We start from the raw sequence: 16,121 nt of genomic DNA, 5'->3' as shown, positions 1-16,121 counted from the left end.
CTTCTATAAATATAAAAGATCTTACTAATATTAAAACTGCTTACAGTATCATAGAATTCTTTTCAATTAATGGGAATTACTTCTAGAGGCAAAAATAGGCTATTCTAGTGTTTAAATACACAACTTAAACACTAAAATTCAAAAGTGAACAAATGTGAATAGCCTCATGAATAATTAATCCAACATTAATGAGATGACTAAATATTATACTTGATTTAGCATTAATATTTCATTAATAATCAACATTTACTCTCTTAGTTTCAACAACTTAAAGAGATCCAGAAGTTCAGAAGAAAATTTAGTAGCTGGTATGAAACAGAAGGCATGGTCTTTTCTGGAATTAGAGGAAAGTGCATATGAAATTCTCATTAAGTCTATGTTTGAGTATATGTTTTGCATATGGGAAGCCTGTTTCAATACAGAGCACTGCATGGTTCTCTGAGCACAGAGCCAGGAGTAGCCCTTAAGGACTGCCAGGTATGGCCCCAAAACAAAAATAAAAAGAAATTCTTGTCCATATAAGCAGAGCAAATTGAAGAGATTCTACTGAAATAGACAGGATGTGTAATCTTGTGATTACAAAATGAAGTGGGAGAAAATTCCACATTCTTTCCTAATTGATTATTGTGAGGAAGAAGGTTCAAGTAGAGTTAAATACTTTAAAGGGAAAACTAGAACCTCTATTTCACAGTATCAGACACAAGGAAAACCTTTATTCAATAATTTGAAATAATATTTGGCAAAGCAAATCACTTTTATCCTTACCGAATATAGTCAAAATATTCTTTGTGCTGATTACGATAAAAAACAGAAAATTTAAGCATACGTCCTGCAATCACTTCTGCTTTCTCCAACAGCTGTGTTAGATGAACTTTTGAGTAATCTGAAAATAACCAAAAGAACTATTCTTAAAACATATTGCTGAAAGAGTCAACTACATGATTAATAAAACGGGGATTATTAATTCACCATAAGGACAGTTATCTTTACAGAAAAAGGATTTTTAAAAAGAAACATTGTCATTTGACATATTTTAATTTCTACAGAGTATTTTTATAATTTTTTAAAATACCCTCAGCTTTATTTCACTTTTGGAAATTAAAAATTTGGAAAAAATGCTAAGAAATATAGAGACTCCAAATAACCAAGATATTGCCAACCAGTACCATACTTTGATTTTCTTCAGTCTTTAAACTGGATAAAAATATACATATAAGGGCTGGAGCAATAGCACAGCGGGTAGGGCGTTTGCCATGCACGTGGCCGACCCAGGTTCGATTCCCAGCATCCCATATGATCCCCTGAGCACTGCCAGGGGTAATTCCTGAGCGCAGAGCCAGGAGTGACCCCTGTGCATTGCCGGGTGTGACCCAAAAAGCAAATACATACATATATATATAATCATAAGGAGGTCAAACTTTTAATTTTTTTAGTAATAAGGAAAGAAAAGTAAGACTTCCTGAAGTCTTCTGTAAACAATAAATCAATAAAAAGCTACAAAATCAATATACAAAGTTATTGCATTTCTGTAAACAAGCAATGAACTAGAAGAGGAAAACAACTCCACTTAAAACTGAATAAAGAAAGAAGTAAGTACAAATAAACTAAGGAGGTTAAAAGTGGTTAAACAAATACCTTCTATGCTAAAAACCCGAGCTAGTGTTAGTGTTAAAAAGAAAAATCACAGGGGCTGGCTGGAGTGATAGCACAGCAGGTAGGGCGTTTGCCTTACACGTGGCCGACCCGGGTTCGATTCCCAGCATCCCATATGGTCCCCTGAGCACCACCAGGAGTAATTCCTGAGTGCAGAGTCAGGAGTAACCCCTGGGCATTGCCTGGTGTGACCCCCACCCCCCCAAAAAAGCAAAAAAAAAAAAGAATCAAAAAGAAATAATATATTCCTGGGTTATGAATTGTAAGATCAAAATGACCACCCAGAATGATCAAAAGAATTAAAATGATCACCCAAAGAAATACACTTAATTCCTTTCAAAATTCCAGTGTCATTCTTCAAGTAAATGGGACCAACATTATTGAAATTTGTATGGAACCACAAAGACCCTGATAACCAAAGTAATCATTGGTGGGGGAGTGAGACGAATGGGTCATTATGCACCCTAATTTCTAACTATGCTACAAAGCAATAGTAATCAAAACAGTAGGGGTCAGAGAGATAGTGGCTGAGCTAGGCTAGGTCCCCAGCATACCCATAAGGTTCCTCAAGGAGTGAATCCTCAGTGCAGAACCAGAACTAACCCCTCAGCATCATTGAAAAACAGTATAATATTGGAATAAAAGTAAGCACGTAGTTCAAGAGAACAGAGTTGAGAGCTAAGAATTAAATCCTCATACATGAAGGTAGTAAACATGACAAAAAGTTAAGCGCGACTTAATTAAGCGCGAATTAATTAAAAACTGATTAAAGTCTTGTATTTTAGGCCTCAAATTATTAAATATATAGAAGAAACCCTCCGTGATATAGGCTTCCTTTGGGGGATTCAACCCCAAAAGCAAACATGGTCACGGTCAGGGTCACGATCCTCCCGTTGTTCATCGATTTGCTCGAGCGGGCCCAGTAACGTCTCCATCATGAGACTTGTTGTTACAGTGTTTGCCATATCGAATACGTCAAGGGGAGCTTGCCAGGCTCTGCGAGATACTCTTGGTAGCTTGCCGGGCTCTCCGAGAGGGGCGGAGGAATGGAACTCGGGTCGGCCATGTTGGCTGCGTGCAAGGCAAACACCCTACCAGCTGTGCTATCGCTCCAGCCCAAAGAGATTAAATCTAACTAAAACCAGCACAGTAAAATGAACTATTAAGATGAAAAGACAGGGCCAGAGAGATAGCTCAATTAAGGCCCAAGCTAACTCCTGAGTTCACGTGATTCTCTGAGCACAACTACATATGTCTCCAAAACTGGAAAAATAACTAAAGCAAAAACATATTGTTAATAAACAAAAGAATAAATTCACACATCATGTATCTGACAATGAGCTAATATCAAGGTTATACAATGAACTTACAAACAGTCTCATCCAAAAAAAAAGATGATAAGGACATTTTATCAGAGCTACACAGGCTATGTACTATACCATGTACAAAGCAATGTGTTAAATTAGACTAGGAGATTAAAAGATAAACTTTTTTTCTTTTAAAGAGCTCATAATCTAAAGACAGAGACATATAATTACCATATAAACACAGGAATTTTATCTTCATCACAGATTAGATTAGAAATACATTAGTTGTGGCGTTTTATTTATTTCTGCTATTTTTCATAAGCATAGCACTCAGCATGTGCTTAATAACTGTTGAATTAAGCATCCTGATTAAACAATAATTTATTCAAAAGTCTTCTCTAAATTAATAGAATTAAGGGCCTGAGCGGTAGCACAGTGGTAGGGCATTTGCCTTGCATGCAGCCAACATGGCCAACCTGAGTTCGATTCCTCCACCCCTCTCGGAGAGCCTGGCAAGCTACCAAGAGTATCTCGCCCACACGGAAGAGCCTGGCAAGCTACCCGCGATGTATTCGATATGCCAAACACAGTAACAACAAAGTCTCTGGAGATGTTACTGGGCCTGCTCGAGCAAATTGATGAACAATGGGAGGACAGACAGATACAGACAGAAGGATCTAAAGGTGATATGAAACAGCATTTGAGTTACTTTGATAAATTGAACACGTTTTAAACATTTTAAATTGCCCTTAGATTTTACTCATGAAAATAAAGTGCAAAATAATTTATAGAAAAATATGTGTAACATTTAGCACAAGATTTATTTTTAAAAGATAAGCCAGAGCTGGCAGTGTTCTGAGGCCATGGGAGTGATAACAGGGAAGTCATGTGATGCTGAGTTTGAATTCAGGGTCTTGAACAAGCTAGGCCTCTGTTCTTAGTTCTCATATTCGCCCCAGCCACACCTGGGCACTTTCAAAGCGGTGTTTCCCTTATTATTTACTGCATAAGTTCCTAAAAACAATTGAGATATAGTTAACTAAATACAAAAGCAACCGAGAGATCACTCTAAATGAAGCAAAGAAGATTTAAGACATTTTAAAAATTCACAAACGAATAATTAAATAGATCTCACAACAAATAATTAAATAGGTCTCACATAGCTATCATACGTACAAGTATAATAAAAATAGGTGGTAATTAAAAAAATAAGTTTTATTCACAGCCAGCGATGCTTAGAATCTACTCCTGGCTCTGCACTCAGGAATTACTCCTGGTGGTGCTTGGAGAACCTTATGGAATGGCAGAGATTGAACCCAGGTTGGCCATGTGCAAGGCAAATACCCTACTCGCTGTACTATTGCTCTCGTCCAAGGAGTCAAAGTTCTTCCTTAAGCTAAAGGAGAAGTAATATTTTCTGCTTTCACTTGATGTCAAATAGCATTTTAGTAGGCAAATTCTAAGTTTTTAATAAATTATATATGATACCATTACCTGCACTCCTACATGAAACATTCATTAAAACAATATAAAAAAGTGACTCTCTACAGAATGTCTTAATTAGATTAAACCTCCCTTGAAAGGAGCAATGAAAATAAACAGAAAGCAATGCAGTACAAAACCAAAAGTAGAAGAGAGAGAACAAAGAGGGATTTTAGTTCAGAAAAATATTGGGAGATAGATTAATTCAAACGTGACACATAAAATATAGGCTAGTTGTGTTAAGAAGATGGAAATACCAAACTATGATTATAACAGTATTCTACATATTTTATAATGAATACATTTTTACATTTTAGCATCTCTGATGTGAGTCTGACTATAAAAGCTATGAGAAAACAGTTTCATACTTTTCAAGTGGTGGAATTATTTCTTAGTGATACATAAAATAGTGGCTGGATTTTCCATTTCAAATATTACAGTCCCATATGGCTATCATACTTTCTAATAAATCAAACTTATACTTTCTAATAAATCAAACTTATACTTTCTAATAAATCAAACACATACACAAGAAACAGAGACAGCTGTTCTTAAGTTCTTCCAGTAAAGTGAAAAAAAAAAACCAGCATTTCTGCTAGAAACATTCATTGAGATTTGCCTAACCCCTAAATTAGGCAAGGGTGTTTCGTTACTATCTGTGAAAAAAACGAAAAAGGAAGAAATAAAAAATAAAATATGCCTAGATAGGCATATTTTCAAACTGCATCAATTTTTTTATTTACAAGGCCTTTACTCTGAAAGAGAAAACTATGCATGTACCAAATTTTATTTCATTGCCTTGTTTTTGCTGTGAATCTAAGCTCCTCCAAACAATACACTTTTTTCCCCTGTTGTGCTATTCTAGTGTTGATTCAAAATTATCAATGCAATGTTTTATCCTTAACTACTTTTTTCTATAACTACCTTTCCAGACCCATTAAGATCTTTTTATGCATTTGTATCATACCTGCTGTACAGAATTCTATAATTTCACTCCATTCCGAAACAACATAATCACCATCAACTTGTTTTGAGGCAGTCTGCACTGCTACAGTATACTCAGTCCTTGGGCTCAAAAACCAGTGTCCACGGACAGTCATTGGCAGAGGAACAGCTTTTGCCACCAACTTTGTTGGAACATCCTAAGAAAAGGAAGACGAAAGAGGGAAATAGAGGATGGAAGAAGGGGATGTATACAGGCAAGAAGGGAGAGAGGGTCAAGGTAATGCTTAAGTTAATATGTAATGAATCAACTGTAAACAATGTTGATGAACTTAATTATCTGCATGGCTGATGACAGATTTCCCTGTTTAAAGACATTTTTAACGACTTTTATAATCAAATCTTATTCTTTAGATGTGAAACAATCGCTAACTTTGAAAGAGATATTCCCTAGATCATACAGCTAACTGACATAAATGAACTATTTTTTGCAGTTTTACTGATTTCTAATAATATTTTCTGTAAATTACTTATGCATACTCCTTAAAATTCAATATTCTGATAAAAAAATGAAGAAAAAAATAATACTTTGAATACTGTGAAATAAAAAAGAGCCAATTTTTAGCTAAAGATGAAATATCTTCTTTATTTGTACTAATATATGCAGTCTGTAAATTTGCAGGTATTGTTAGGAAGTGTTTAGATATTTCTAAACAGTAAAACAAAGCTACTAGCTGAATATTAATTACATTTCTATAGATGTTATTCCAAGTCTGAATCATGATCTCTATTAAATTTCACATTAAGTAGTTCAAAGCTACTTAGAGAAGGCAAATGTCAGCAATGAAAACAATCACTGGAAAGAATCAAAATTTGGAAACAGATGATATAAATTATATTCTCCTTCTCATACTTATCTGTGTATATAATCCATAGTTATTGTTAGTATGCATACTTTCCAGATGACATTTAACAGTCCTTACAGAAGACAGATCAACTTAAAATATAGTATCATATATATATGTATATGTATATATATGTACAGTACATATATATGTAGAGAGACAGAGAGAGATAGACAGCACCTGCCATAGGGGCAGGCTGGGTGAAGAGTGTGGGGGTGTGGGGTGATGTGTGGGTAACTGGGGACACTGGTACTGGGAAATGTACACTGTATAACTAAAACCTGATCATGAACAGCTTTGTAAGGGTCTATCTCACAGTGATTCAGTAAAAAATTTAAGATATATATATAGTATCAAAACAAAAAAACAAATTTTTATCATCAGTGAAAATACTGAAACAAAAAATAATACTGAAACTGGGTGATTATTATCCTCTTTCAATAGTCACTTCTAAAGGTATACACGTTTCAGAAAACATTTTAAAATGCATGACAAATCATGATAAATTTAAACATGACAGGTATGCTTAATAAACAGTGAAGTATTTTATGTCAAACATTTAAAATCTGACCTATCTGAAACCATAAGATGAACTGCATAAAAAATTCCCCCAAGTGTTTTAACAAATATTCCATGAAGTTTATTTAAAATAATTTGTTTGGGGGCCATGCCTAGCATTGCTCAGGAATCACTCCTCGCTCTGTGCCCAGCAATCATTCCTGGGGGGCTCAGGGATCATTTGGAGATTGAACTCAGGTTGGCCACATGCAAGACAAGTTCTGCACTGTCCTTCTGACCCCTCTATAAAGTTTAAAAGCTGCACTCGTTTTATTTTTCGCAGTTTTTAAAGTAAAAATATTCATTTCATTGGAAAACTAAATTTTTTGTCTGGTACCTTCTTCTGGTTATCTTCTGACTTTGCAGAAGGTTTTTTACAAATTTAATATCGGTTTACAAACAAATGATTGTTATTTTTGTCTAAATACGTGCGAAGGAATCCTGTCCCTATTTTCCCATTCCTCCCTGCCCCCCGACAGAAACCAGTTTTGCAGCCACTTATGTACACATCTCATTATTCTTGATCTATTATAGTGATTTTGGATGATGATTTGAACTGCTTGTAATACCTCCTTCACTAACTCATTCATGTACACTCTTTAACATGTGTTCTTTCTAATGTTTACATGATTTTTACCTTTGTGAAAGAAAATTTTTATTTTAATCAGTTGGCATTTTCTTTCCTTATAAAATTTCTGCATAAAATTTCTTACAAGGACACATTTTTAAAATGACATGTCATTTCCATTCCCAATGTCAAATTTGCGTAGGTAACTGACAGAGTATCATCGATTCTTTCAAAGTGTCCTTATAGTGGCTGGAAAGATAGTTCACTGTGGTGAGGATATGCTTTGCACACAGGAGGTCTGGTCCAATACCAGACACTATGCAGTCTCTGGAGCACTGTGAGGAGTGATCCTTTCAGCACCCAGTCACGAGTAGCCTTTGAGAGATACAGGGTACAGCTCCCAGCAAAATAACCCCAAATGTCTTAAAAAGTTTTAAATTGGAAATACACACATATACATACATGCAAAAATATGACTTTACCTTGTGCTTAAACTTATTGGAATTTTTATTCTCTTTCTTATTAAGGTCAATAAAATAGTGTGTAATACGGTCCTTTGATTTTGAATCCATTTCCCATGAAATCTTAAATGAATCACATGTAATGTTGCTTATTTTGATGTTATGTGGTACAGGAAGTTCTTCCATCTCGGCTATTCCACTGTCTTGTGATTTGTTTCCTGCAAGAAAACAATGTACAGAAAATTAAGTTTTGACTGAATAAATTTTTCAGTTAGCAAGGCCATTATCTGTGTACATTTTTCTAAACTAAAAACATTTAACTATTAAATCTGAAATTTGATTGTTTAAAAAGAAATTTGAGTTGTTTACAATTTGAGTTGTAAATGTTGTTTACAAGGTCATATTGCAAACTAAAACAGAAGTGAGTTTTTAGCACATTTTAAGATTTTTTGAATTTATGTTTACAGAATGAAAACAAAAAACACAAATGTTCCATATTTGAATGTATAAAATATTACCTTTACATAGATTACACGTGAAAAGCTCTGAGACCGTTTATCCTACATGACCGATCAGTTATACTCAGAAAATTTACTCCCAAGTTTTATTCCTTCCATTTGTCATCAGAAACCTCCAAAACAGTTCTGGTCTAAAGTGCCTCAGGCAGGAGGAATGAAAAAATCGTGCCATGATACATATGCATACTTATATGCATATGTGTGTATGCATGTAAGTATATATACATGTATTATAAATAATTATAATTTTTATTATCGAAAGTTTAGTTAACATGGTTACAACACTGTTAATGTTTATGGTTTTTATGTAGTTGCTACTCCTCCACATCACTAAAGTGCCCAAGATCCTCTCACCATTGTCCTTATGTTACTTCTAGTTCACCTTTTCATTCCTGCAGCCCTCACGTTTGTAATCTCAGTTCTGCAAAGCCAAGGGTTTGCCATCATTCAATACTATTTTGTTTCTCTATATACCACAGATAAGAGAGGTCATCTGGTATTTGTCTTCCCTCTGACTTACTTTGCTTAACATGATACTTTGCACTTTCATTCTAGTTGCAGCAAACTGCAAGATTTCATTTCAAGTATACAAAAGAATAGTTCATTGCAAGTCTACCACTGATGTGACATAATCAAATTTATGCACATAAAAACCATTACGGTTAAGAGTATAAAGTTTTGGATACAAGTAACTTACTATCAGGATATCCTATATATTACTCATTCTCCAAGATACGGTTCTTGGTATTTGCATATTTTTAACTGTCACTCATCCCGATCAGGAACAAAAAAGCTATTCTAAACGAATATTGTGGTACTGTAGCATAGTCTGCCCGTTGTTCATCAATTTGCTCGAGTGGGCATTAGTAACGTCTCTGTTGTGAGATTTATTGTTACTGCTTTTGGCATATCAAATACACCACAGGGAACTTGTCAGGCTCTGCTGTGCGGGCGGGATACTCTCGGTAGCTTGCTAGGCTCTCCGAGAGGGTCAGAGGACTCAAACTTGGGTCGGCACGTGCAAGGCAAAGGCCCTACCTGCTGTGCTATCGCTCCAGCCTAACAAATATTACTGATCAAATTTTTAAGCTTTTATATTAAAACCATAGCACAGCGATAGAGCGTTTGCCTTGCATGCAGCCAACATGGCCAACCCAAGTTCGATTCCTCCGCCCCTCTTGGAGAGCCTGGCAAGCTACCGAGAGGATCTCGCCTGCATGGCAGAGCCTGGCAAGCTACACATGAGGTATTCGATATGCCAAACACAGCAACAACAAAGTCTCCAGTTGAGATGTTACTGGGCCCGCTTGAGCAAATCGATGAAAAACGGGAGGACAGTAGCAGATATTAAAACCATATTAGAGAATAGAAAGGATGCAAATAATCCTTTTTTCTCATTTTGTAAATATATGCTTATATTCAACTGTTATATACTACATACATATATAATAAAACTTTTTCGTTGTACTAGTTTGTATAAGGATTTATATTAGTTATCAAATCCTAGGTAAATTCCTTAGAATGAGATGCTTTGTGTATGCTTATTTTTATGAGAGAAAAATAAGAATAATTTCATTGAGAAAAATCATAAAATGATTCATAATAGATGAAACAAGGTTCTATCTTGAATTAGTATTAAAATGTCATTTAATTAACAAACAAGACACACCCAAGCAAAAACTGTAATAAAGCATGCTTCCATTTATCAAGAATGTGCATGTTTTCTGTATACTTATCACTTAATCACTTAATCACTTAATCCCCGTTATTCATCGATTTATTCGAGCGGGTGCCAGTAACGTCTCCATTCATCCCGGTTGCGTGCTAGCGTAGCCCAATGGTATCTGTTCGTTCTAGGAACATGCAGAGCCTCAAACCGATCATTTAGGGTCTTGACGAAGAAGTCTGACCATCTTATAGGTAGGCGTCCACGTGATCTTTTGATGTCCCGTGGAATCCAATCAGTAATGGCTCTAGTCCAGCGGTTGTCTGTAAACCTCATTACGTGTCCAGCCCATCTGATTTTTGATGTCTTGGCAAATGAGACAGCGTCCCTGATTCTTGAGCGTTGACGAAGATCAGAACTCCGGATTCTATCTCTCATTTGAGTGAATCGTGATATTCCAAGCATAGTTCTTTCGATTCCTCTTTGAGAGACCCGAATAGCATTCTCATCCTGTTTTCGTAGGGTCCAGGTCTCTGAGGCATATGTTAATGCAGGAAGAATAGTGGAATCAAAGAGATGTGCTCGTAGCTGGAGGTTCTTTGTCCTTTTAGTTATTTCTTCAATGCTCTTGAAGGCATTCCAAGCCGCTCTCTTCCTCCTGCGCAACTCAGGTGCCAGGTCATTCATCATGTTGATTTCTCGACCTAGGTATATATAACTGTTGCATTCGGAGATGGTAGTTCCGTTGAGAGCGAATAGAGCGTCAGGAACAAGGCTGTTTCTCATAAACATTGTCTTTGTAACATTCAGCTGTAGTCCGACCTTTCCACATTCACGGTCAAAGTCGTTCAGCATTTATGCCGCTTGGCTGATGTTTGGTGTTATTAGAACGATGTCATCAGCAAAGCGGAGGTGGTGTAGTTGCCGACCATCTATCTTCACTCCCATGTTTTCCCATTCCAGTCATCGCATGATGTTCTCGAGGGTGGTACTGAAGAGTTTTGGTGAAATGGTATCACCCTGCCGAACCCCTCTCTTGATATGGATGATTACTTCTTTGTAGAATGGTGAGATCTTGGTAGTGAATCCGCAATAAAGCTCACGAAGGATCCTGATGTATTGAGTTTGTACGCCCTGATTGGCTAGGGCTTCCATGACCGCTTCCGTCTCAACAGAATCAAAGGCCTTCTTTAAATCAATGAACGTTACACAGAGCGGCATCTTGAACTCCCGAGATACCTCAATGAGCTTGGTTATTGTGTGGGTATGGTCGATGGTACTGAATCCTTTTCGGAATCCAGCTTGTTCACATGGTTGTCCTTCATCTAGTGTTCTGCTAATCCTATTCAGGATGACTCGAGTGAATAGTTTGTAGATGACAGACAATAGGCAGATTGGGCGATAGTTGCCAATGTCGTGGATGTCTCCTTTCTTGTATAGTAGTACAGTCCTGCTGGTTTTCCATTGGGATGGAACCTTGCATTCAGACAGGTAGCGTGTGAAGAGTCGAGCCAATGTATTGATGAGTACTGATGGTAAGTTCTTCAGGTGTTCAGGTCTGATCTTGTCTGGGCCAGGTGCTCTTTGTTTCTTTACCAATGAGATGGCATGTTGGATTTCGGAAGGGAGAACATTGGGAACGACATATCCATCATGTGGTATGTGGTATGTGGGCAAGTGGATGTGGCTATTAAAGAGATCTGAGTAGAAGTCATGAATAATCTTCTCCATTGCCCTTCTGGAAGATGTGATAGATCCATCATGATGTAGGAGGGCAGTCATCTTGGTTTTGTAGTTGGTGAAGGACAGGCGGGCATTACGAATGTTTTTCCCAGCTTCTGCTGCATCTACCAGTACTGCTGCTCTCCTGTTTTTGAGGTCATCCTTGATGGCTTCTCTGCACTGTTTTGCCAGTTTGGATGTTCGCTTGTGGTTGCCTGAGGCATGTGCCAAGGCACGTTGGCAAATAAGTTCAAGAGTGTTCGAAGAAAGACGGTTTTTTGTGGTTATCTCTCTCTTGGCATTCCTTGCACAATCATGGAGGTGCTGAATCATTCTATCGTATTCCTCATCAATGTTGTCAATGATGGCATCTTCCCATGTTGCCGCAACAGAGCCAAAGAGCTCCCAGTTGGTGGTTTTTCTGGGAGTCCTCTTCTTAAACCTTGCATTCTTTTCTCCTCGTTCTGTGAGGTAGAATTTTGCACGAAGAAGACGGTGGTCTAATCCCGTTTGGAATTTTGAGACAACAGCAACATCAGTTAGGCAAAACCGCCGATTGAATATGATGTGGTCTATTTCATTGTGGAACCGTCCATCGGGAGACTCCCATGTCCAACGTTTAGATTCAGTCTTTTGGAATTGTGAGTTACCATGGAAGGTTTTGGTTGACATGAGGAACTCAGACAGTCTGTCACCCTGTTCGTTCCATTCCAGGCCATGGGTTCCGATGTGGAGTTCATCGACTGATCTTCTTGGTCCTATCTTGGCATTAAAATCACCGACAATGATCTTGTAGAAGGTGTGATCTTCTTTATAGAACTTCTCCAGCTCCATGTAGAATTTCTCAGTTTCTCTTTCACCATAACTGGATGTTGGTGCATAGACAACAAAGATAGAAACTGCCGGTAGTGAGCCACATTTATTCAAGTGTAATCGTCCAATTCGGGTTGTTAGGCATTTGAATGAATCAATGCTCGTGACTAAGTTTGTGTTGACAAGGATACCGACACCACCGACGCCTCTTTTATCACATGTTCCAAGGAACAGTTCTTCTCCAGTGTCGAAAACAGCATGATGGGATTGATGTCTTCTCGTTTCGGTCAGACCAATAATGTCGTACTTGATCTTTCGCGCTTGTATCATAAGGTCTTCAATGGATGCAGCAGATGCCAGCGTACGAGCATTGAAAGTACAGACAATCATTTTTGTTTTTCTGCGTTTTGGCAGCCTATGTCTGCCTTGGTGTTTTATCAGCCTCTCCTTCCATATCCTTCTCAACTCTGCATATTCAGGGTTAGGGAAATGAGATCCATTTATTACTGGATTTGGCATATCAATTTGGTCTATTTGGCATAGACCACGGATACCTTGCCAGGCTCTGCCGTGTGGGTTGGATATTTAAGGTATCCTGAAAACTTAGAGAAAAGTAAATAAATAGTCGCGCGGCCATGCGGCTGCGCGCTCCCAGGAGCTTGTTGTGATAATCTCTGGATCCTGGCCGTTGTTGGGGTTACACGGCAGTTGGAGGGTGTAACTGTCTAGCTACTGACAGGTCCAGTCCCAAACCGTGCAGGCTCGGAGATCTCAGCCCCGGGTCCCACACACCTGGGTTCCTCTGCCAGTTCTGTATACACTGTCCAATTTTCCCTCACTCCAACAGTTTTGCTAGCAAAACGAGTAGTTTTACTCCTCTATATTACCTTCCTAGAGTACAATAACAAATACCAATAAAAGTATTAGTAATTAAAAAGGAAAACAGCTCACTTTTTACAAGATTAGATTAGTTTTTAAATAAAGCAGTTAGTTTTAATAATAAGGCTTGAGATTTCCTTCTGAAAAGAAACTGTAGGAGTCGGGAGGTAATACAATGGTTAGGCTAGGCTTGTTTCCAGTCTGGCTGGATTTCAAGTACTCCCAAAACATTACCAGGTGCAGTCTCAGAGGCCACCAGCCCTGCCATATGGACAGCCCAAACTGTTTCTGCGAAGTCAGGGGCTCAAGTCTCTGCCCTGAACCACTGGCCAGACTGGCACCAATAGTACCCTAAGTCTTTCTGAGCAAGCTTGGGAGACTCTGACCCCCCAAAATTGTTAGTGTTGGGTTGTGTTCCCTATTATCAAAACTATTATTAAAATATGGTTACAACAACTGAGTACATGTTGGTAATAGTGTATTATTTGGTAATAGTTCTTCACCATGAGGAAACTTTTTGGTTTTTCATCATCTCAATTTCCTAGTCTTGCTCTTCCATTGAGTTGAATCAGGGTTCCTATTTTAAATAGTGTATAATACCTTTAGGAAAAGTATGGGGAAATTTGGCAGGGTAAAACAATTAGCAATTTATGTGTTTCAGCAGCTTTGGAGCAACTTAAATTTAAATTTAACAACTTAAATTTAACTTAAATATAAACTGAAAAGCTTAAAATCAAAAAAACTCCATATGAAATGGCACTGTTTATCTTATTCACTTGATTCCTTAATTACTAAATGTGAAATTAATTTTCTAATTAATATTTGCATTTTAGTTCACATTTACTGATTTTGACGATCTCTTAGGTCCCCATCAGGGTATGATATCTGGCAATGTTTAGAGGTATTTCTAATCACTATAACTTGGACTGAGTACTACCAGCCTCTAGTGAGTCTACTTTGTGAATCCTTTCTTTAGTTAAATATCAATATTGAATTAACTCAGTTAAGCTATATAGTTCAAGTAAGTCAAATATTTATTGTCAAAACATGAATTCTTTGAAAGTAAGCTAAAAAATTCAACCAGTTGATTTTTTGATACTGTTAAACTAAATTATTTATTTTTAACTCTGAAATATCATTTCCTATGTATTATTTAGTGATATCCTGTCCATCCCTCTAAGGGCAGACTTAAAGGATTTAAGAAAACTATAACTGCAGATATCAACTTGTAGAACTGAAGTTAAAAATAGAAGAAAACAATTTTTATTTACTTCTTAATATTGATCTAGTTGATTCTCTGGGAAAATATGGAGATTTTAGGTGTTTATAAAATTTACTCAGTTTTAGGGGATGGAGAGATTGTCCTTTGGGTAGGATGCTTGAGGCCTACCAGGATTTGATCATACATAGACATACATAGACAACATTTAATGTTTTATCTTGCATGAAGTTAGACAATAATTATTAGCTAATTAAATTTGATAGAAACAGAAATAGCAATTCTATTTGGTTTAATAAATTTTCTAATTCACTCCAGATTGTCAGTATCTATATAAATGCCCACTTTTTTCCTTTTGAAATCTCTTAAATATGACAACATGCAGAAGTGTCCAAATATATGTAAGTATTTTTGAGTAGGATTCATGTATATTAAAAGGGTATAATTTCCTAATTTTAATGACAGTTGAGTATAAATTATTTGTCTGTATTTTTAACCAAGTCAACTTTGAAAATCACATCTGTTTACGTTTCTTTCCTTTTAGATATTGTTTAATCTTAAAGCATGCACCTTGCTTGTAATACTATTTATTTCTACAGGCATTATTTTTTAAATATGTACACTGTTTATTATTTTTTATGTATTTAGCCCTAAGCTTTTCTTTACTATTTTAATTTATTTACTATCTTTTACAATTTTCTATCTTCATCATGCAAAAAACAAATCTCACTAAAAGAAATGTACCTCTGAATGTCTCTAAACCTAAAAACAAGGAGTTACATTTAGTTATTTTTTTAATGTCTAAGACAAGCATTTATTTCTTTGGTGAATGAAAATGAACATTTTTTCGTATTGAATTCTATGTTTCAGAAACTGTGAGAGGCAAAATCATGATATTCGAAGTATTTTAGGACCAAGGAAGCAGAATAATGTACAGCGGGTAGGGCATTTGCCTTGCACGCGGCCGACACGGCTGACCCAAGTTCGATTCTTCCACCCCTCTCGGAGAGCCCAGCAAGCTACCGAGAGTCTCGCTCGCAGGTCAAAGCCTGGCAAGATCCCTGTGACGTATTCCATATGCCAAACATAGTAACAACAAGTTTCACGATGAAGACTGGGCCTGCTCGAGCAAATTGATGAACAACGGGAAGACAGTGCAGTGCTACAGTGCAAACCTATGGTGACCACTGCACTATTTACAAATGGCTAAGATCTAGAAGCCCAGGAACAGATGAATGAATAAAAAGTTGTGGTATGAAGGCAACTAATCTTGATTAAGAAAATAATAACAAGGCTTAACTTATAACATGTTAGTAATCCCTTATACAAGGACTTAATGAGGTAAGATAATAGGGTGAGATATAAAAAAAGATCTTCACATACTTTCTTTTAATGAAATCTTTTTTGATCATTTTTAGCAAATTGTTC

General features: G+C 36.8%; 1 protein-coding gene across 1 annotated transcript in view; it reads right to left on the bottom strand.

The window, feature by feature from the left end:
• Positions 1-16,121, bottom strand: part of PHYHIPL (phytanoyl-CoA 2-hydroxylase interacting protein like) — a 37,306-nt gene that overhangs the window by 4,491 nt on the left and 16,694 nt on the right. The window contains exons 2-4 of the mRNA XM_056120456.1: positions 7,898-8,094; positions 5,410-5,584; positions 766-883 (exon numbers count right to left, since the gene is read on the bottom strand). Of these exons, the coding sequence (XP_055976431.1) occupies positions 766-883; positions 5,410-5,584; positions 7,898-8,094 (490 nt within the window). The remainder of the gene's footprint in view (positions 1-765; positions 884-5,409; positions 5,585-7,897; positions 8,095-16,121) is intronic.

Source organism: Sorex fumeus, unplaced genomic scaffold (genome assembly GCF_029834395.1).
Source record: "Sorex fumeus unplaced genomic scaffold, SorFum_2.1 ptg000043l, whole genome shotgun sequence".
In the NCBI taxonomy this organism is placed as follows: domain Eukaryota; kingdom Metazoa; phylum Chordata; class Mammalia; order Eulipotyphla; family Soricidae; genus Sorex; species Sorex fumeus.
This window is presented reverse-complemented; position numbering and strand designations above follow the sequence as displayed.